Source organism: Jaculus jaculus, chromosome 6, assembly GCF_020740685.1.
Source record: "Jaculus jaculus isolate mJacJac1 chromosome 6, mJacJac1.mat.Y.cur, whole genome shotgun sequence".
NCBI lineage: Eukaryota > Metazoa > Chordata > Mammalia > Rodentia > Dipodidae > Jaculus > Jaculus jaculus.
The window spans coordinates 123,923,297-123,940,234 of record NC_059107.1 but is presented as its reverse complement, the minus strand read 5'-3'; the positions used below and the strand labels follow the sequence as shown (position 1 = coordinate 123,940,234).

The window sequence follows — 16,938 nt, the reverse complement described above, 5'->3', positions numbered from 1 at the left end:
CTCAGAATGTAACTAATTACACAGAATACGTCAGAATATGAATATTTCTCACACTTTATCAAAAATATATTAGATCTTTGTTTTTTTTTTAATGAATGCAGTGACAGGAATGAAAAATTATAGAAAAGAATGAAACCTAAAAGAGTAATACAGATAGAAATGAGGTTACTGGGAATGAATTCAAAGTTCATTGCAAAATTTAAATGTTTGAGAACTGGACCCACTAAGAGTAAATGACATCCGATCACAGCTGACATTCCATATTAGATAATTGGGTTTATGTGCTGTCCTGTACAGTATAAAATGTTTAACAGCAACCCACAACTCCTATCCCCCCTCCCAGCTGTGACAAACACAATGTCTCTAGACGTCACCATATGTTTCCTGGAGAGTAAAGTGCAAACCACTGAGTTCGGGAATGTCACAATTCATCAAGATGAAAGACTTTGCATATGCTACTCTGGAATCCTTGGAATTTAAGTGAAAGAATTAAGAAGTCTACAGAGTTGAGTTCCTAATCCACCTGAATAAACCAACTTAATTTTTACATGTAATAACCTTCATTACAGAAAGTGTGATTTTAGTTAAAAAAGCTGTTCCATCTATCAACTGAGACTCACTAGAGTTATGTTAAATTGAATTAATGAGATATTTGACTTTGTCTTAAAAGTAGTTATATTTCAATGTAAATTACACATTAATCTAAATTATAGATTGTTATAAAGGACTAGTAAAAAGACAAGTTTAACATTAATATATTTTTGAAAACTTCCTAAAGGATGCTGAATCATTCTAGACATGATTTAGGTGAACACGTACTTATGGCTTGATTCTGTTTATGCTCCACTTGTGCTAAACAAACCATCTTCAAGTCATTCCTAAACAAACTCTCAGATTCCATGCAGACTTATTTGGAACCAACAAACCATGCCTGCAAATGACTTTCTCCTAAGTTTCATCATGGTAAAATGCTGTACTTGAGAAGTCTTAGGATGAAATATACATCAGTATCAATCTCAAAAGTTTATAATTCTAGGCAGCAAGATGAGATCTAACTGCAAGATCCAACTTAAAGTTTCCCCATGGAGGAATAATGTTAAGTGTTTTCAGACTTGAACTTTAGTGAATTAGATCCCCAAAGAAATGAATTTTGATCTATGACCTTTCTAATATTTTATTTATTTATTTCAGAGAAAGAAGAGATAGAGAGGGACAGGGAGACAGAGAGTAAGAGAGAGAGAGAAAAGTACACCAGGGCCTTTAGCCACTACAAACTAACTCTAGATGCATGTGCTACCTTGTGCATCTGGCTTATGTGGGTACTGGGGAATTGAACCTAGGTCCTCAGATTTCTTAGGCAAGTGTCTTAACCACTTCAGCCCTGATCTATGACTTTTTAATGGGATAACATTATATGTATATATATATACATATCAATCAATAGTAGTAGAAATTAATTCTGTTTGTGTTGGTTTCAGTCAGATTCTACACCGAACACTTCAGTTTGGTGAGAGGATAATCACAAACTAAGATAGACATGTAGGAGAGTCATTTTTAGGAAGAAGAACTTAGAAACCATAGTTATGAAAATATGAGGCTATAAAACCTTAAGGAAACTGTATCCAGGGGCTGGGCAGAGGGCTCAGTGGATAAAACACATGAACAAGCATGAGTATCTAAGTTTCTAAGTTTGGCTCCCCAAAACCTATATAAAATACAATGTGTTGAGTACCTATAATCACAGAAAGTCTACAGCAATGAGAATTGAGCCAGTCTTCCTAGAAGCTTATGGGCTAGCTAGCCTAAAACACAGATGAGTGAACAAAAGACCCTTCCTCAAACAATATGGAAGATAAGAATCAACACCCAGAGTTGTCCTCTGTCCTTCCTACACACTCAAGCACACACATGAATTTATGTAAACCTCACATACACACACCAAAAAGAAAGCTGTGTGCATCTTCCTCCATAACCTGAGGTGAAACCAGTGGATATGATCACTACATACACTGGCATTTGAATTCAATATATGACAAATAAAGTGCTAAACACCCTTGCCCATTGTATCTTACTTCATTACAAGTTAAAGAGTTTTTAACTCTTCTAGAGTCATGCATCCAAGTTATCAAAACTAGTGATAACTGAAGAAAGATTGGAACACAGATATCTGGTTTAAAATCCCATATACTGTCACTATTATCAATAGTCTAGAGAGAAGAATTTGACAAACTGGCAAATATTAGAGGGCAAATAAACATTCCAGTCAAAACAGTTTAAAGAGGCTTCCTAGTCACCTCTGTAATTTTTGGCCTTACCAAACTATATTATGACTTAATAAATAGATAATGAGACCATAATGCAAAACAGTTTAAATTTATTGAATAGGAGCTGTTGTGGGAAAGTAAACATGCTGTCATCAGAGTTGGTCAAATATGTTAATGGAGTGTGTTTTTCCAAATTATTTATTCTTATTAGAGATGAGATTCACATCTTAGTTAGAAAATTGAAATAAAAGCTCTCACGCCATGTAATTTCATTTTAAAAGTTTTAAAACTATTGTTTAAATATCAATGTTAACATATTAGACATGGTTTATATGACTTAAAATTCCTACTTATTGACAAAACATCAAAGGTCACTAGAAGATATTCTAATGAAAGTTATGTGACCAGTCATATATAGCATTAATGCTTCATTATACATTATACATTATACATGAATGTGGCTATGAAAAAGGATGGGAGGGATGACAGATGAACAATGAAATAACAATATTGTGGCTATACTTTCCCTACTTCAAACCATACTCTAAGAAGACATACTCTAAAAGCATGGCTGTTTTCAGTTCTATGTTTATTTTAAAAACTCATTCAATTTAGTATCTTTGAATTTTCTTCTTATGATAATGAGAAGCAAGTTTATTTAACTAGACACATATAAGACCTTTGTTGTTATATAATCAATCCTCCAGGTGAGGTGAGACCTGTACTTGTACCTCCAAGAGAAAAGACAACTGTGATGGAATGGCACTCACATGACCACATAGTATCATATGGGCAGTCTTTGCTGCTTTGATGAAGTAAAAGGCCATGTTGAAAAGCCTAAATGCAAGAGTTATGGGGGTCCTCCAAGAGCTAAAAGTAGCCTTCTACCAAGAAGCCAAGACTAGAGTCGAAAGGAAACAAAATTTGGGCTGAAGAGGTTGCTTAGTGGTTAAGGCACTTGCCTGTGAAGCCTAACCACCCATGTTTGATTCCCCAGTACCCATGTCAGCCAGATGCACAAGGTGGCACATGTATAGGGAATTTGTTTACAGTGGCTCTACCTGCATTTTCCTGACTCGCCCTCCCTCCTTCTCACTCATAACTAAATAAATAAATAAATTTTTAATAAAGGGAACCAAAATCTGACAATAACCTGAGACTCTCTCCCAGTCAAGTTTCCTGATGGGAGAACAACTCAGCCAGCCTGTTGATCACAGGATGATGAGCCCTAAAGCTAAGGTCTAGGTTAAGCTGTGCTCCCATTCCTGGCCCACAGATACTGAGAGACAACAGTGTAAATAATTTAAAGCTGCTGAATTTGTGCCAAATGGTTGTACAACAGCATTGGAGAAATAAAATAATGAGATAACAACAAAAGTTCAGGTAAGACATTATACAATCCTGAGTTATTTCTTCTTGTTGTATGGGAGGCAGGATGATAAATTTAGACATACTTGAACTCTGGAAGAATCTTTCCACAAATAGGGTCAATAAGGAATTCATAGTATGAGAAAAATGATCAGAATGAGAAAAAAATGGCAAAAAAGATATACAAACAGGAACCAGTGGTTGAAAGTGTGAGGCCATAAAAAAGTACTGTACACTGGGCAAAGTGGTGCATAACCTATAATGCCCCCACCTAGGAAGTACAAACCTAGAATGTCAGCACCTAGGGGATAGAGGCAGGAGAATTAAGCCCAATCTAAGTTACACAGTAAGTGTAGACCAGCCTGTACTACATGAGATGTAAACAATACAGAAATAATATGGGGGGCGGATAGGGAATGTGAGATAGCTGAAAAGAGTTTTCTTTAATCCCTTTATCAATTTGGTAGAAAATAATAAAGTTGGCTTTAGCCTTCTACTTTCTTTATTTTTAATTTCTTACAGCAAAATATTGGAAAGTTGCAGGTATATAAAAGTAGAAGAATTATTAAACAGCAAATAGTACAGAAAGCTAGACAGTAGAGGGTACAGGAGAGGGTACTGGAGAAAAAAATATATTTCTGAGGAAAGAAATGTGTTAATAGAAATGGTTAAAAATACTCAAGCACTATATTTGAAACTAAGGTCACGGGTGATGTATAACAAGAATTTAAGGATTTAAAGAGCTCTTGAGACAGAAGTATAGGCTAATTAACAGTAAGTGGGAAGACGGAGTGTTTAACTTGAGAGAGGAACCAAGGTCAAGAAAAGGGAGAATAAAATGAACACACTAAGCCATGGATTTTATCTGCCATGCTATTTTCTCCCACCCCTGTATGATAGTTATATAAACTATATTATAAAAATGAGAACATAAACCCTTTAAAAGTTGACTTGTCCATGGTCACAGTCCTAGAACACAACAGACAGGCCCAGGACTTGAGGTCACGTGAAATTAGAGAACTGTGCTCTGTGCTACATCTTTCCCCATATCAGCCTTCTGAAAAGTAAACCCAATGGCCAACCACATTGTGCATTAGAAATGGGATTGATATAGTGGGGGGGAAAGATACCATCAAGGAAATAAGCTTGTTGTGGCTCCCATTATTGAGAGAGATTTACAGAATGTCAAGTGACCTGAAAGGTTCAATGCTAAGCTAGGCACACTAGGTCACAAATACTGGCACAGCACTTCCTGCATGACAACTCCAGTGCCTAGTTCTTTCTACAAACCATCCCTTAAATCCTTACCATTGACCTGTTGTTGTAAGAACTATTATAATTTATGCCTTAAGGATAAGAACCCTGAAATTCAGAAGCTTCAAGTGAGTTTTGGAGAATTAAAGCATCAATAATAGCAGAGTTGGAGTCTAAACTCAAGCATTTAGTGTCCAGAGAAAAACAAAATTCAGGAATACCTGGCTATTGAGTACATGACGTAAGCAAAAACAGGAAACTATCACCTAACCCCAAAACAGCTAAATATCTGATTAAAACCTTCTCAGCAGGACCAAAGTCTAAGTTTCTGTTCTCTAAGATCTCATCACAAAATAACTAAATTAAAGTCATAACTCCATGTGTGGTTTGAATATGAAATGTCTTCCATAGCCTCATGGGTTTGTGATTCAACCTCCTACTTAGGGCTGGAGAGATATTTAGCAGTTAAGGTGCTTGCCTACAAAACCTGAGGACCCATGTTTGACTCTTCAGATCCAGACACACAAAGGTGAGGCAAGCTCAAGGTCACACATGCTTTCCCTGCCTTGATGACACTTCCTCTCCAAAATGTGAGCTGGAAATAATTCCATAAACCGAGTCTGGTCGGGTGTTTTGTTCATGCAGTGAGGCAATAACTTCTAATTACAGTATCTTTTACCCACTGGAAAGGAGGCAACAGAGGATTAAAGGTTAAACCAAGATTGGAGTTAGTAAGCAACTTGGAGTGGGAATTCATGGGTAGCTACAGGGCATTGAGTACATGGTAACTTCCCAAGCTAGGGCTAGCAGTACAGGAAGACTGGGGCTAGAATGGTGTGACCGTGGTGGTTGGAGACAAAGTTGGATAACAGGACAACAGAAGTACCAATTCTGAACAAAAACAGCTGAAGCTACCCAGTTTCTTAATCCCTACTATATATGTCTGTATGCTTCAGTAATATAGCTCCAGTCCTTAGTACGTGCAGTCTCTAAGAGTCCTAGGGAGCAGCTGATATGTAGATATGTTTAGTCTTAGAACTCAAAAGGTCTTCACAGGTTAGCACCTGGCTGGGACACTTAAATGAAGATGGTAAAGTCAAATCAGGGCTGTCTCCAATCCCACGCAGAAACAAAGCCAGAGAGTAAGACTTCTGGTGTATATAAATGTGCTGCATTGCCAAAGAACTCAGTCCTCTTATTTTAAATCTATCATAGACTTAACTTTCTTCCTTTAGTCATGTGATTTATTGAATCAAATACTACTTTCTAAATAGGGCACTTCTGAGACATTTAGCTCCTCAAATCCAAACAGGATCTAATCATCTCTTAGTAGCATCCTTTCCTCTGCAGTTGTTCCAAATAACACACCTTCTAAAGGGCATTTGTGCCGAATCATAATAGAACCTTTCAAACAACTTATTAACTTGATTAGCACAGTAAAACTCACATATAAAGAACCTCTAGTTCTGCTTAATTTTTTTTTTTACATTTTCAGAAAAGAGCAGTAGCACTTAACGAATATTATAATATGTGACCTAAAATGAACTATGGCCTCGCTAGAGTTTCAACATGCCCCAATTTATGTCGCATAATACTAGGAAGTTTGTCAAACTTATGCAGAATGCTGGCAAATCTTCTAAATCATCAAGGCCAAGACTAAGCAGCATGTGTTCATCAGGATGGGAAATGAAAGTGCAATACCTCATCCTGTCCTGTGAGCAAAGTATTTTCCAGGACCTCTCCTGTCTCTGAGAGCAGCACTTTTACTCGGTATTGGCTGATGATTCCATTTGGTTGCCGTGGCTTCCTCCAAGTTACTTTTATTTCCGTGGCTTCTACCTCTGCTAATTGTAAGTCAAACACTGTACCTGGAACTGAAAAAAAAAAAAAAAAATGGTGGCATAAGAGAGGGGCAATTATACTTAAGGGACAATAATTCCCTAAATTCTTAGTACAAGATTTTATTTTATTTTATTTTATTTTTTATTATTATCTTTTTGTTTGTTTGTTTGTTTGTTTTTTGTTTTTCAAGGTAGGGTCTCACTGTAGCTCAGGCTGACTTGGAATTACCTATGTAGTCTCAGGGTGGCCTCAGATTCACAGTGATCCTCCTACCTCTGCCTCCCGAGTGCTGGGAGTAAAGGTGTGTGTCACAACGCCTGGCTGTACATGATTGTACATATGTGTGAGAGAGAGAGAGAGAGAGAGAGAGAGAGAGAGAGAGATTATTGTCTGCCATGGTTATGGCTTTATTAAAAACTAAATAAGGTAAAAGATTAATGAACTTCATAGATATTTAATGATAAATTTCTTCATATAGTCATCAAAATGTAAGGAATTGTATAACAAGAAATAGTTTTCTAAAATCAAAATGTCATTTCATTTGATCAAACAATATTATTAAAAATGATTTCCATGATAAGCTATTTATGAGAGATTAATGTCCAGTTGAAACCATGAAGGCTTTATACAAATGAGGAACAATCTCAAACCAATATCCAGATCATTGAATGCAGTGAAATGTAGCTGATAAATGCAACTGGGCCACATTCTAATTTATTACATGAACTTGTATGAAGAATTAATTGAACTTTTTCTCCTGAGTTTTCAAATTAATCATGTGAGCCTCAAATGTTATGTCCCCTTACTCTTTGCAATAGGAATAAAAAGATGATGCAAATTAATAATTAGTTTAAGGTTAAAGCACTAAGTAGTTAAAGTAAACTCTATGTATAAAATGACAAAATGTGACATCTTAGAAATCTCTCAGTTTCTCAAAAATAATGAAGGAAAAGGCTAAAGAAATGGCTTAGTGGTTAAGGTACTTGCTGTGAAGACTAAGGACACAGGTTCAATTCCCCAGTACCGATGTAAGCCAGATGCATAAGGTGGCACATGCATCTGGAATTTCTTTACAATGGATAGAGGCCCTGGCACATCTAATCTCTCTATATACATCAATTTCTCTCTCTCTCCCTCTCTGTCTCTCTAAATTTATTAATTAATTGAATATTTTTTTAATTTTAAAAATGAAAAAAGGATACAAATATATCCCAGGCATTTCACCATTTTTGTTTCTAGGTCTTTGAATGTGAATACCTTGCTATGGTGGTTTGATCCAGGTGTCCCCATGAACTTGGGTGTTCTGAATACTAGGCTCCCAGCTGAAGGAGATTTGGGATTTATTGCCTTCTGGAGATGGTGTATTGTTGGGAATGGGCTTATGGGTATTGTAGCCAGTGTCTCCTTGCTAGAGTTTGGCACACTCTCCCGTTCTTGTTGCCCACCTTGTGTGGGCCAGGGGGTGATGTCCACCCTCTGCTTATGCCATCGTTCTCCCCTGCCATCATGCAGCTTCCCCTCGAGCCTATAAGCCAAAATAAACTCTTTTCCCACAATCTGCTCTTGGTTGAGTGATTTCTACCAGCAGTGCGAATCTGACTACCACACTTGCTAACCCTTACTTTCCTCATTTATAATGTAAATGCAATTTTATCTTTCCTATTAACTCTATCTTTCCTATTAACGCTAGAAAGTTACTGTAAGGAATGAAATTCAAAAGAATTTCTAAAATATATGTTCAAGAAAGAGAAAATGTGAAACGTAAACATTGTCCTTTGTGATCAAGATACAATAACCCAGTAAAATAATTTAATTATGGAATAGGTTTACAAAACTTTAGTTATAAGAGAGACAAATTAAATTCAAATGAAATAGGAGAATGACCCTATTCCTCAATGAGATAACAGATAAAAATTGAAAGTGATGTCATGAGTCAATAAATACCATTATAATCAATACATGTAATTATGCTTAAATTAGAAATTGCTTAATCTGTGACTATGTGGAATTTTCTTCCCATAAAGTAAGAACATTTATTTTTTAGAATTTTTTTTATGAGTTTTCTATTCAGCAAATACAGACAGTTTGGTACCATTATTAGGCTCATCTGTGACCTACCCCCTCCCCATTGCCCCTCCTTGTTGAGGTATATGGGTCATGCATTGTGGGCTACGAGAGGGCCTACACTTACTAAATGCTCTATAAAAAAGTAAGGGTTATCTCATTTGTCCTTGTGCTAACTTACTCTCCTTAGGAGAATCTGTTTCTCTTTTTCAGACAGATGCAGATCCTAAGGAGAGAGCCACCCCCTCATACCTCAAAAGGGACCCAGCTGAAACTAAGGAGAATTGCCGAAACAAGCAAGGGTGCTATTTTCCTGATGAACCGGATACCAGCACAAGGGGGAAGGAGACCAACACAGAGAAAAATCAACTCCTACCAAATCAGAGAGCCAGAGCTTCAGAGGCCCCCAACACCTCATCACTGAAGTAGACCAAAAAGAACATTTTTTTTATCTCTACAAAATTATCAGGACAAAAAACCTAGACAATGAAACAATATAAATCACTCTAACCAAGGCTGTTCAGAAATTGACTCTGTAGCTTAGCTGGCCTCAGACCCACAGTGATCCTCATACCTTAGCCTCCCACCTCAGTCTTCCAACGCTGGATTAAAGGTGTGAACCACCATGCCCAGCAATATAAATATTTCTAATCTGTTGAATAGCTTATAGCAAACGGATCAATTAATCATTCTGGTGGTCAAGATTCTAGTCGCCATTATGGACAAAAATCTATCTCAGATTGAGTCTGCTTTTCTAAAAACTCTCAATCTACCTATATGGAAGGATTGCTTTTTAACTCTTACAAAAATGTTCTATCTGGTAAGAACATACAATTTTGTCTTGGAAGGATGAGGGAAAGAGTTCCAGATTAGCAATTCATATCAAGAATTATCCACTAATCATTGAATACATTTATGATTATTGTTCTAAGACCTGAGAAAAAATTATGGATAACACATATAAAACCTTTTGCATAGCTCACCTCTTGTAAAAGTTTAATTTCCTTAAAATGAATTGTACATAGAACTTTATGTTTCTATCATTGTATTTAATCTTACATATTTTTTAAGATAAGCAAATCTTTACAATCAACTATAAGCAAAGAAAGCAACTGAAATAGGAACCCTGTCCTTCTACTTTTCTTTTGTGCTTTATTTTAGAGTTTCTATGTAGAAAAAGTCTTATCCACCATTGTGTATTATAAATCATAGAAGGGGTTAGGCAACTCCCATTTAATTTAGAATGAGAATCATAAGTTTCCAGAAAGTATTTAACCAGGCAACAAGTCTTCCAAAAGTGAAATGTGAAATGGTATATTCCACTTGATTTAGCTTATGGACATAGAAAAATGTCAAATATACCCTGTACCACAGATAAAATCTATATATAGATTTTTACTTTTATTATTGTGAGTTAAACCTATGTATAGCAGCAGACACTATCTTAAACATATTTTTCAATAAAATTACATATCCCTCATGACCTAAAATTACAAGTCAAGTAAAGATTAAGGAGTTGTCATTTTTCTTACTTAAAAAAAAAAAAAAAAAAAACAAGGGATAAGGGAAATGGAAGAGACAGCATTATATCTTGTATTTAGAAATATATTTGATCTGTTATAGTACAAATTCTTACAGGGAAACCATAGAAGCATGAATTAGACCTAGCTCCTTTAATATTAATACAAATAAAGAAAATCAAGCACACAATGCAATTACTCATGGTGTTCTATCAGTTCTGAAGGTGCTGTCCACAGAAAATAATATAGTCATTTTCAATGAGTTTCTTTGTAAAATCTACTAGTACATGAGAAACAGAGTACTTGCATATATGACTAGCAAAACAATTATTTCAAATACTTTAAGGTTTTCAAATGAAATGAGGACTGATGCAGATGTCTTCTTGCTGCTGGCACAAAGCACCCAACCAAGAGCAGCTTGTGGGAATAAAGGATTTATTTTGGCTTACAATCTCAAAGGGTAGCTCCATGATGGCAGAGGGAAACATGGCATGAGCAGAGGCTGGACATCACCTCCTGGCCAACATCAGGTGGACAACTGCAGCAGGGGACTATGCCAAACACTGTCAAGGGGATCCTGACTATAACATCCATAAGCCTGCCCCTTGCAAAAACCACTCCTCCTGAAGCAAGACTCCAATTTCCAAATTACCATTAGCTGGGGATCAAGAATTTAGAACACATGAGTTTATGGCCAACACCTGTTTCAAACCACCACAGGAAAAATGATATTCTGTCAAAGAAAACACCTTCTTCCATTATCTATCCCATTAACCTTCCACTAGAAATGCATTTAAGGGGGCTGGAGAGATGGCTCAGTAATTAAAGATCAGATCTTTACAAACATGCAGGCCTAAGAGAACCCGAGAGACTGATGGGGAGTTTGATCCTCTGAATCCACATAAACAGCCAGGCGTGGCATGTACATCACTGGAGCTTCTGGAAATACAGCAAACTCCTTGAGACTCTGGCTCAAGTAAGAATGGACAGGACAATGGAGCTAGACACTCATGTTCCACTCTTGCCACTGTAGGTGAGCACTTGGTTTGCTGCATACACAAACACATACACATGCACACATCACACACACAAAAACAAGTATTAAAAAACAAAGTCCATTGAGTTTATTAGAAAAGCATAAAGTAATCCAACTCAGTGATTTTGCCAATAGAGTTTAATATCATTTATAGAAAATAAGGACAAAATTCTTTACTCACAAAGTCAACTTATGGAGTGAGTAAATAAAAATTTCAAGAATTTGTTTGCTTTCTAGAATGTGTAATGTTGGGCTGGAGATATTACTTAGCTGTTAAGATGCTTGCCTGTGAAGCCTTAGGACCCATGTTCCTCTCTGCAGGTCCCACATAAGCCAGAAGTAAGGAGAGGTAAGTGAACAAGACTGCACATGAGCACTAGGTGGTGCACGTGTCTGCAATTCAATCACAATGGCTAGAGGCTCTGGAGTGCCAATTCTCTCTCTCTTCTCTTCTCTTCTCTTCTCTCCCTCTCTCTCTCTCTCTCTCGCTCTGTGTGTGTGTGTGTGTGTGTGTGTCTGTGTGTGTCTCATAAAAAAGGCCATTCTGTGGGGCTGGAGAGATAGCTTAGCAGTTAAGGCACTTGCCTGCGAAGACTAATGACCCAGGTTTGATTCTCCAGGTCCCACATAAGCCAGAATGCACATGGTGGCACATGCATCTGGAGTTTGTTTCCAGTGGCTGGAGGCCCTGGAGTGCCCATTCTCTACCTCTCTCTTACTCTCACTCTCTCTCTCTCTCCCTCTTTATCTCTGTCCCTTTCTCTGTCTCAAATAAATAAATAAATAAATAAATAAATAAATAAATAAATAAATAAAGTCTCCATGTGTTTGTTTGTTAATTTTTTTAAGTCCAGTATCTTGGGATTGCCTCAAAAAATAAAAACAAACGAATATACGATGCTCAACCTCAATACACCAGACATGAGTGCCATGAGAGTATTCCAAAGCAATAAAGTTTTGGGTGCATCTTAACCCCTATACAAATAATAAGTATTATTGCCTTCTTTACATTCATATGATTTAGAAATAGGTAATTTATTAGATGTACATATTATGTATTATTAAATTACCATTCTCTAATTCAAATAATCTCTTCTTCATGTCTTTGTAGATATCTGCTCAAGCGAAAAATAGTCTATATCTATACTATCCCTGAACATGACCAGTCATAACTGATCTTGAAAGTTAAGCAGAGTTGGGTCTGGTGTACTTAGCTGGGAGAATATTCTGGAGAACTTTTATGGTAAAAAGGTATTTTCTTTGCTAATAAAAGTGTATGATGCTTCATAACAGCCTCCTTGTTAATAAACTTGTTAATAAAAAATTAACATCATTTTATTTTGATAGCATGCATCATTTTCTATAAAAGAAAATTCTGCATTCATCAATGAATAATTAGACATCTACTGTGACCTTAGTTGTTTTTAAATGTATTAATTTAAAAGATGCAAGGTAGTCCTAATTACTTTTAAGTAGAATATTGAGTACTTTTAAATATAGGGAAGCAAATGAATAAAGTAATCTTAATTATCATAAAAAGAATAATGTTACAATAAATGAAAAGGTTCTAAAATTTATATATCAATTTTTAATTGAATGTAAATAGTTCAATGAGTTATTAGGTTGTGCACATATAGTTTAAAGATTCTTTTATTGCAGAACTTTAATTACTGAGATGAATTTGTTTCTTAAGAAGCCAAAGGATTTACTTCCTGCAATTGCTAGTAATCACCTCCCAAGAGAAAACATTGCCTGGAGAATACCAGAGAGGAAGGTGAGCCTAAGGTAAGACCCATGCCTGTCCAGCATCGCATAAGCAGAGCCCACCGGTGGCCTTTGGCTCTTCTCCTCCAGAGCCACCAGGATGTAAACTATCTGGTGGGTAGCTCAGTTTGGGGGTGGAGCTTGAAGGGAAAAATTGGTCTAAAGAAGCTTCATCAAGGACTACTGAAGAAAAAGAAACCTTTCATTCTTATTTTAGTATGTTTGCTGAAACTCTCTAAGCATTAGGATTTCATTTGAATAGATGAACATACTATTTTTGCATTGTTCAAACAGCCAAATATTATCATGGTTTAAATTGTTTTTGAATGGAGGGAAGTACAAAATTTGCTAATGGCTGCTGCCCTCTAATGGCCTGGTAGTGAGTGTTTGTGTAAGGAATCATGGCCAATAGACTTGAATGTGTGGCGGTGTGTGTACACACATTTAAGTTGTCAGTTATTGTATGTTGGCTACCACACAAACAAAATCTGGAAAGTGTTTCTCATGCTAATCTACTGTGATAAAATGATTGTTTTGTCAATAATTATAATAAATGAATAGAAATGCAGATATTTAGCAAGTCTGGAATGAGTCAGGAAAATATGTTGTAAAATAAGATAACAGTAATAGCCACTTAAGATACTAACACATAATAAACACACAAAATATTGTGAGAAGTACTTTTTTCATATTTTTTTTGTTTTTAGAAATACTGTTTTCATAATGTCCATCAATGCTAATGAATTTGTATCATGTATGCACCAGGAATCTTCACTGGCTCAAAAAACCCTTCAGTTATCAACCTATTTTGTTATAAGAGGTGGTAATTTGGAAATTTCATGGAAAATTAGCTTTGTGAGGGAAAAAAAACTACAGATAAAACAATGTGGTTAATTAGTACTGTATGTGTTTAATATATGATTTCTGAATGAACATCTCTGATAGACTGATCTATCTATAGTCTTCTCTAGTCTTGTTTGATTTGGGGTACTTTTGATTATGAAGTATGATACAGGTTTAATATTCTGGGAAACATGCATTCAGAATGAATTAGGTAGTAACTTGATAAAGAAATAATGTGAGTTAGATAAACATAAACAAAACTATTTCTAAAATCATATTTTATCAATTTAACAAAATTCACAAACATGTCAAAATAATCTTATTAAAATGCTGCAAAGGAGAAAGTCCTTACCATCTGGAGGAGTGAATATTGAAAGATTAGACTTGGCTCCAATCCCTGCACTGGTTTCAGCAGCAATGTAGACATCATACACTGTAAATGGTGTCAGGTGAGTAAATGCAAATTTAAGGTCTTTGGTGCTATTATCCAAAATCCTGCCTGCAAAAAGCAGAAGATAGCTATGGATTATTTTTATGAAGTATACTATTGCTTCTTATTTATGTATAGATCTAACAATATTGAGCAAATTTTCATCTAAAATTAGTTCTAAAGAGTGAATATATTTTAAACAATTGGTATAGTATTGATTAATGCAATTTTAATAAAAAACAGGGACAATAACATAAAAATCTTCCAGTATTTAAATGTGTTTTATTCACATACACTACACTCCCATGGGGAATATCTGCAACCCCAGTGAAGAGCATCTCAAATGGAATGGGGTCAGAGATGAGGGAAAAGGGTATCAACACATGATGTATCTATATGAAATATCTTGTTAATAATAATAAACATTTTAAGAACATTAAAATGTGTTTTATTAAAACCCAGTCATGTTGAATTGTCATATGACTTTTGATGTATTTAAATTGGATATGTAAGATTTTAGTATAATAAAAATTGTGTTGGCAGTACTCAAATTTATCCAATTAAAATGTTAGCTTCATTAATTTCTTTAAGAAGAAATATTTAAAAAGCAGTCAAAGTTGAACATTGGAATAAAATTTCAGAAATTTTCTGGGCTGGAAAGATGACTTAGCAGTTAAGGCACTTGCCAGCAAAGCCAAAGGAAACAGGTTCGATTCCCCAGGACCCACATAAGCCAGATGCACATGGTGACGCATGAGTGGAGTTTGTTTGCAGTGGCTGGAGGCTCTGGAGCACTCATATTCTCCCTCCCTCCCTTACCTTACCCTTCCTCCCCCACCAAATAAATGAAATAAATTTTTAAAAAAAAGAAATTTTCTATTAGTAAAATGTCTTTCAGTCCTCAATGCTTCATCTGAATATTTCTCTTACTTTCTTGCTCTGAATGAAACTGTGCCTCATCTAGAAACTATTTCTGTGGCCCTGCAATTAATGTATGTAGTGGCAGTTTCTCTTTTGACCACAGCTCTCAAGTAATCAGGCCTCCAGGTAGGGTAGGTGGTCACCCTGTTCCTCACTACTCCACTTTAGACCTATGTCCTACTTCCATATAGTCCTCATATTAAAATCCATGTCTCATATGTTTCCAGGTTAATCACTCTCATTCTGGAAAGTTAAGGTTTGTATTAATTTGTGGTGATCTTAATTTTGAGAGATAATAATTAAACAATATTGACTTTTTAATTAATTTCCCCTACTCTATCTCAGACACTCCTTCTTTTTTTAAAGCATAGGTTTCCAAATTTTATTTATTTGAGAGAGAGAGGGAGAGAGAGAAAAAAATGGGTGCTCCAGGGCATTCAGCCACTGCAAATGAACTCTAGACAGATTTGTGAATCTGGCTTACATAAGTCCTAAGAAACTGAAGCTGGGTCCTTTGGCTTTTCAGGCAAGCACCTTAGCTGCTATGCCATCTCTCCAGCCCAGACACTCCCTCTTGATCATAGACATCATCATTATCAATAAGTGTAAGCAGTTTTATACAACTGTCTCCTGCCAAGTAACCTAGTTATACTTTAGTTACTATAGAGTCTGAACTAACAATTTTAATTCCACAGAAATCTCCAATCCAAGGATCTTACCACCAACTTAATTAATTTTATGATTTCATTTTGAGGGGGACTTTCATTACTGATGTCCACTTTTTATTCAGCTTCTATGTCACTGTCTATAATCATTGCCTTACATAAGCCTTCAATTCCCTTGAACCTCTCTCACTGAAGGGGCAAACAAAAAGCATATGCCTTCCCACTTTAGATGTTTGGATCTGACTACATCCACATGTATCATGAAGGTGCCTGGTGGTTCTCAGTTTCCATAGGTAAATGATTAAGTCACTGTTTACTTTTCAAGGTAATTTATGACTTCTTTTTCTTGCTCATGCTCCAACACTTTTTGCCATCCTCACTCTCAGCTAATAGTCTTGTGTACTATTTTTTTGAAAAATTTAAATCAATTAGAAGTTATCTTCTCATAGGCTCTCACCAGCACAACTATACCTGTACTCACATACTGTCTTTATAACCTGCTATTATGTCCAAACTACCTGTTATCTTATCTTGGTCTAACACCTATATGTAATCATAAAGAATCATACCTTTTACCTACAGAAATATGCTTTCAATAATATTCACTTTTCTATCATTATTTTTCTTCTTTCACTTTAGAATCCAACATGTATTACTTATTCCTTGTGAAAACAAATCAGTTGCTTACCCCCACCCTGACCTTCTACCTCCTGGGCTTTGTGTAGCAAGATTCTAATCAGAAGAATAAATGTGTACTTCAACCAAGAGTGGGAAAATAATATCAGATAGAAAAGAATCATCTATTGGTTTCTTTGTATTGGGCATGTGTTTGAGGGAAGAATAATATTTTTTCTTTAAAGACCACATATTTTAGAACTTTAGTAGCATAAGTTATTTCAGGGTGAACAGTAGTATTCATGTGAGTCATACCATAGACAATTACTTCCTATAGCATTTGAGCTCCTTA

The 16,938-nt window shown here is 35.8% G+C and overlaps 1 protein-coding gene across 1 annotated transcript in view; it reads right to left on the bottom strand.

Annotated features, from left to right (window-relative positions):
- Window positions 1–16,938, bottom strand: part of Ptprq (protein tyrosine phosphatase receptor type Q) — a 199,154-nt gene that overhangs the window by 167,959 nt on the left and 14,257 nt on the right. Inside the window, exons 8-9 of the mRNA XM_004650139.2 lie at window positions 14,308–14,454; window positions 6,588–6,760 (exon numbers count right to left, since the gene is read on the bottom strand). Of these exons, the coding sequence (XP_004650196.2) occupies window positions 6,588–6,760; window positions 14,308–14,454 (320 nt within the window). The remainder of the gene's footprint in view (window positions 1–6,587; window positions 6,761–14,307; window positions 14,455–16,938) is intronic.